Below are 5,500 nucleotides of genomic sequence, written 5' to 3'. Positions count from 1 at the left end.
TACTACAATGAAGCGCTTTACTGCAGCGCAACTCAACCAAATGTATACATTATAAATAATGTATACACAATATATATAAACCGGCTGAAATGTTTTGAAATCACTTGTACCCTACCTGATCGAAAAAAGTTTTTAAAGTTTTAAATCCCTGTCGCCAAAATGCTCCTCTGTCGATCACGGATTATGGAAAGTGAAACTTAAATCTATAGGGGTGGTTGGATTTATTCACGCACGTTAAAATATTTATTTTAAGCTTCTTTTTTTTCAGATTCTTATTTACAGCATTATTTTAATAGGCTGTATATTAACTTATTGGGAGAAAACCGGTAGTTCTATGTGAAATCAGACATTTGAGCACCCCCATATAGCCAAAATGGCATGATCATAACACCCCGCGAATATTCGACTGTGAGATTGGTAGTCGAATCAGGCTCCTCCTATCGAAGCATCGAATCTTCCGACTATTCGGGGGTCACCCCTAATATTTACCATTTAAACATGTAAGCATAAAAGGCACAATAAACAGTAATAAACAGGGCTTAACAATAACTATGGCCTGGGGCCAGTGTGGGAGTTTTGGACCAGCTGAAGAAACTATTAGTTGCCCTTTTATGCCGGTGAATTACCAATGGGAGTTCCCAAGAGTGTAGCATAGGCATACAAGTGCCTTTTTATCAACCAAGGGCAGCTGATCTTGCAGAAAAGCACCGTGTCATTCAGTGTGGCAAAATGAGCGCCTTTTCTTTCCTTCCTCCCCACTAAACACTGTTGTTCAAATCTTCAATTAGATTTACTCACCAGGACCTGTATGCCCTCCTTCTCCACTGGTGCTTTGTCATAAGTTGCTTCACATACTCTCACTAGTGTGTTCACCCCAAACTTCTTCAGCTCCTAAGAAGGGAGGCAGAGTGAAACGTGTGAAAAGGAATATTTGGGTTTCCCCTTTCAAGCTCATTCACAAAAGGAGGATCTAGATGGCTCTCTTACCTCAGTGAACTTGTTGAGAGTGGAGTTGGTGGGGTTGTGTGTGATGAGGAATCTCATGCAGTCATAGGAAATCTCAACAGCGGCAGGGCGGTTCATGTTGGCAAGACGTCTTTAAAACAATTACAATGAAGTACTTATAATTCCTGTTCCTTTGTTTCTTTAAAAAAATCTTTGGCTCAGTTTTCAGCAGTATGAAAAAATAAATACAGACAAAAAAATATATAGTGGGTGCAATGGCGGGTGGGCACTCGACTACTAGAAAATACAGACAAAAAAATATATAGTGGGTGCAATGGCGGGTGGACACTAGACTACTAGAAGTACAAACAAAAGTCAAAAGGAGGGTGATCTAGTCCATGATGTTTAAAGGATGCATAAAAAAGGGATGAGAAACTTGAAAGGAAAACTAAAGAAAAAAAGGAGACTATCCCTCAGTCATCCAATTGAGACAATTGAGATTACCCCATTCAGGAGAAGAGTTTCTGATTGGCTACAGGGAGAAAAAGCTGTAGGGAGGAAGTGAGGTGGATGTGTTTGAGGACTACACGGGATCCCAAAAGGGTATAGAAGAGACAGACTGGGCCCAGTGTGCTGGCTGTCAGGGAGGCTTCTGGGTAGCGTAGTCCCACGGGTGGCTAACAATTCACTTGTCCACAAAGGTGAGGTGCTGAGCCTGGCAGAACTCTCCGCAGATGGTCACAAACGCCATATATGTGTGATCCGAATCAACACAGAAATGCTGGAGAGAGGGAGAAAGAAGATACAGTTAGACCACAATGAAAACATTGAATGAACAGTCATTTAGACATCCTTTTAAATCTCCATGAACATCTTAAGAGTACTACTGCTCAGCTCTGACTGATGATCCATCCTTGCTGCTGTGTAAGCCAATGACTCGTCCCATTGAGAAATTTGAAGCAGGCAGGTGATAACAACAAGTCTAGGACATCAAGACACCTATGTCATGATGCAGCACAAAGTACAATGTCTTGGGTCATGCAAATGCCACATTTGCCTCTTAAATGCAGTCTCTCTCTAATCAAAAGCAGTGCACACTGGAGAAAAACAGAATGGTAGAGCAAAAGAGAAAGGCTGACATGAAAAAAGGCTCAAAAGGGACAATACAGTGAGGGCTTGTTCCTGAGTTTCTGAAAACTCAAAAGCAGTCGCAAGGATTAAAGTAAGGCAAAGCTTCAAACAGCCTCAACTGCTTCACAGTCCCACGCTTCTCTACTCAACACACCACCCCCATCCATTCTAAAAGGACACCCATCAAAGTAACCAAGTCATCTTGGCTCCCTGTGCTGTAACAGACTGAATAACCACATTAAGAAAAAAAAAAACAGGACACAATGCGAGTCTTCACGATACGAGACTTGGACATGTCAAGACAGACATGATAAAAAATTTAAAAAAAAAGGAGCATCAGAAGACTTGGACTGTCAACAAGTTGCAATTCTCAGTAGGGAAAGAGGCAGTCTTGAATGCTAGATCCAACAGATGAGGCTAAATAGACGGCAACAAAAAGAGAAGAAAGTGGCCTCTTCAAAAGAGAAAAAGCAGCAAGACTAGGAATGTGATTATCTTAAATATCTAAAAAGCTCACTCAGGACTAGAACACCACAAGTGCTTTTTTAAAACATCCCCCAGGAGCCTGAAGGTACACCAATGATTCAGACAGGACAATTGAGCTGGACAAGAAAGCACAACCACACAAAGGAATAGGACTGGTGGAAAGAGATGCTACTGTGACGCTGAGGTGCAAATGAGACAATGACCCCGTTTACACCTGATATTAATTATCAGATCAGTCTTGGTTGATCTGACCATAGCGTTTATATCTAGTATTAACATGTGTCTCCTGTGAAGTCTGTGTCGTAGACAAAGTTTGGGAGTCTTTCAACTGATTTGAAAAACAAGATTAATAAGAAACCGCTCTCAGTTTGACCTGCTTCTTTATTAAATGTTTGATATTTATATATTAAATGATTTGATATAAATTAACGAATAATAAATAATAGCAGGAAAAGTATTGCTAGAAAAAAAAGCATTGCTACTGTATGTAGTAACCACTTATAGAACTCAGTATGTCAAACTGTAAAAAATGTTTTTGGAAAAACTGTTTTGCAGTGCAGTCCTCTTCTTTACATTGTAACATGCATAATAATTTTGTGAAGTTACAGTATTGTCCCATGACCCTTCAGAAATCATTCTGATTTGATGCTCAAGAAACATTTCTTAATATTATAAATGGTAAAAATCTGTTGTGCTGCTCAATTTTTGTGAAATCCATTATTTGTTTTCATGATTTATTAACAGCATTTATTTTAAAATAGAAATCATTTGTAATATTACAAATGTCTTTTTTTATTTGGGCTAGTTAAATTAATTTTCGGGCTACCAAAATCTGAAGAGTACCTGCCCGAACAGCTACCAGGGATTTTGAAATTTTGCGAGCCCTGATAAGTAACACATTATTCAATGTTTTTTACTTTTGCTTTTACTTAGATTTAAATATTAAGTTGCTCAAGCAAGTGGCAAAACATTTAAACTACTTTTCTTACATTATCACAAACTTACCATTGACAGAAATAGTCCGCTCTACTGCCTTTTCTTTTGCACTGCGCTTTATTACAAGCAATCCTGCAGTTCATAAAGAACTTTGTTTTCCTACCTCCATGAGTGCCATCTATTTTTTGTCTTGTTTATCTAAAAGTGCTCTTTCCCTTTAAACCTAGCCAAAAAAAAACATGTGTTGACTGTGAAACACAGTAGACTTTAATAATATAAAACGATCACTGCACTGCTGCAGATGCACCGCTCCTGGAACGCACTGACGGACCGCAACCGCGTGCAGGGTGAATGCTTTATTAATCCATTAACATGAGCGCTGAAGAAATACGCACCCTCAAGCAAGTGGCAAAACATTTAAACTACTTTTCTTACATTATCACAAACTTACCATTGACAGAAATAGTCCGCTCTACTGCCTTTTCTTTTGCACTGCGCTTTATTACAAGCAATCCTGCAGTTCATAAAGAACTTTGTTTTCCTACCTCCATGAGTGCCATCTATTTTTTGTCTTGTTTATCTAAAAGTGCTCTTTCCCTTTAAACCTAGCCAAAAAAAAACATGTGTTGACTGTGAAACACAGTAGACTTTAATAATATAAAACGATCACTGCACTGCTGCAGATGCACCGCTCCTGGAACGCACTGACGGACCGCAACCGCGTGCAGGGTGAATGCTTTATTAATCCGTTAACATGAGCGCTGAAGAAATACGCACCACGTATGCACTGCAAACGGAGTAATGTGAACCTGACGTTGTGTGTGCGCTGCGAGTGTGCATGAGCGCATGGTCTCCAGGAGAGTGCGTGAGCGCTGAATGGTTAAACACTGGTAAGAATTTAAAAACTTTAGTGACGATGTGACACTGCCTCGACTGTGCAAGTGACAATACCTGTGTCAACTGTGCAGCTCGCTTATAGACAGATGCGTGTGGTGATTTGAAGCCATTTGCGTATTTTGAGAGAGAAAGAGAGAGCGTGCGCGCGGTGATTCACTCACGCTGTTTGTGAAATTACGTCTCACACAAGGTTTTCAAATTACTTTTTAAGTTATTTAATGAAGAAATATGAAGGAGAGTACCTCACCTTCAGCATTATAATTATTGTACCCGCGCCGGACAGAGACTGATACGGTGACGCTGCATGCCGTGCCAAACCTCTCACGGCAGCATCATCAGCTTGAGATCAGTTTTTTGAGATCTGCCTTTTTCGAGACCTCTCCCAACGTGATTATCGGCCGATAGTGATAGGTAGCCGATCAATCGGAGCACCCCTATTTATTAGGGATGCATCAGAACACAATCATGTTTACACTACAAATACGACTTGGTCACATGCATTTCTCACCACCTCACAATGTGGTTTTTAGACACAAAATGTTTAACACTGATCTCCAAAAGGCATGCAAATACCAAGCGTAAGCAAAGTATATAAAAGCGCTAGAAGAAGCCATGCAGTCAGGGATGCAGCTGTGCGAAACGGCGCTCCTATGAAGGCCCTACTTCCTCCTGCTCTACTTTTACCAGGAACTCATGCAAATCAAACCACATTTGCAAGCCACTCCTGTAATTGCTACTACAAGAACAGACGGGGAAAAAATGAGTGCAAAGTAACAGACAGTGAAACAGAAAGAAAAGAAAAGAGAGATGGGCAGGGGAGAAAAAAAGCAAGTTTTGGTTACAGAGCACTAGGAGCTTTCTGCTGTTAAAGTCACTTGGTAATCGCACAGCCGAGACTAACGCTACTCACAATCTTTTCTCACAAGACACATCTAGCGTTTAGAGGTCACACGTTTAAACTAGGCAGAACTGGAACTGTCCGGTAAGACATTCAGTTTCTCTTTAACACCAGCCAGTGTGAAGCCTCTGCTGTGTCACACGTACACCCTGCTCAGTTCCCCTGCCGCTTGTACAAACACTCACACACATCAGCTGCCTTGTGCAT

At 40.6% G+C, this 5,500-nt stretch overlaps 1 protein-coding gene across 2 annotated transcripts in view; it reads right to left on the bottom strand.

The window, feature by feature from the left end:
* Window positions 1-466: 466 nt before the first annotated feature.
* Window positions 467-5,500, bottom strand: part of LOC107565044 (protein tyrosine phosphatase type IVA 2-like) — a 16,361-nt gene continuing 11,327 nt past the window's right edge. For both annotated transcript variants that reach the window (XM_016250229.1, XM_016250230.1), the window contains exons 2-4: window positions 1,450-1,726; window positions 988-1,096; window positions 467-891 (exon numbers count right to left, since the gene is read on the bottom strand). In XM_016250229.1, coding sequence (XP_016105715.1) covers window positions 781-891; window positions 988-1,096; window positions 1,450-1,454 — 225 coding nt within the window. In that variant the 5' untranslated portion in view covers window positions 1,455-1,726 and the 3' untranslated portion in view covers window positions 467-780. The remainder of the gene's footprint in view (window positions 892-987; window positions 1,097-1,449; window positions 1,727-5,500) is intronic.

This window comes from Sinocyclocheilus grahami, unplaced genomic scaffold (assembly GCF_001515645.1).
Source record: "Sinocyclocheilus grahami isolate Dianchi unplaced genomic scaffold, SAMN03320097.WGS_v1.1 scaffold976.1, whole genome shotgun sequence".
In the NCBI taxonomy this organism is placed as follows: domain Eukaryota; kingdom Metazoa; phylum Chordata; class Actinopteri; order Cypriniformes; family Cyprinidae; genus Sinocyclocheilus; species Sinocyclocheilus grahami.
Note: the sequence above shows the minus strand (reverse complement) of the source record. Positions and strands in the feature narration are given on the sequence as shown.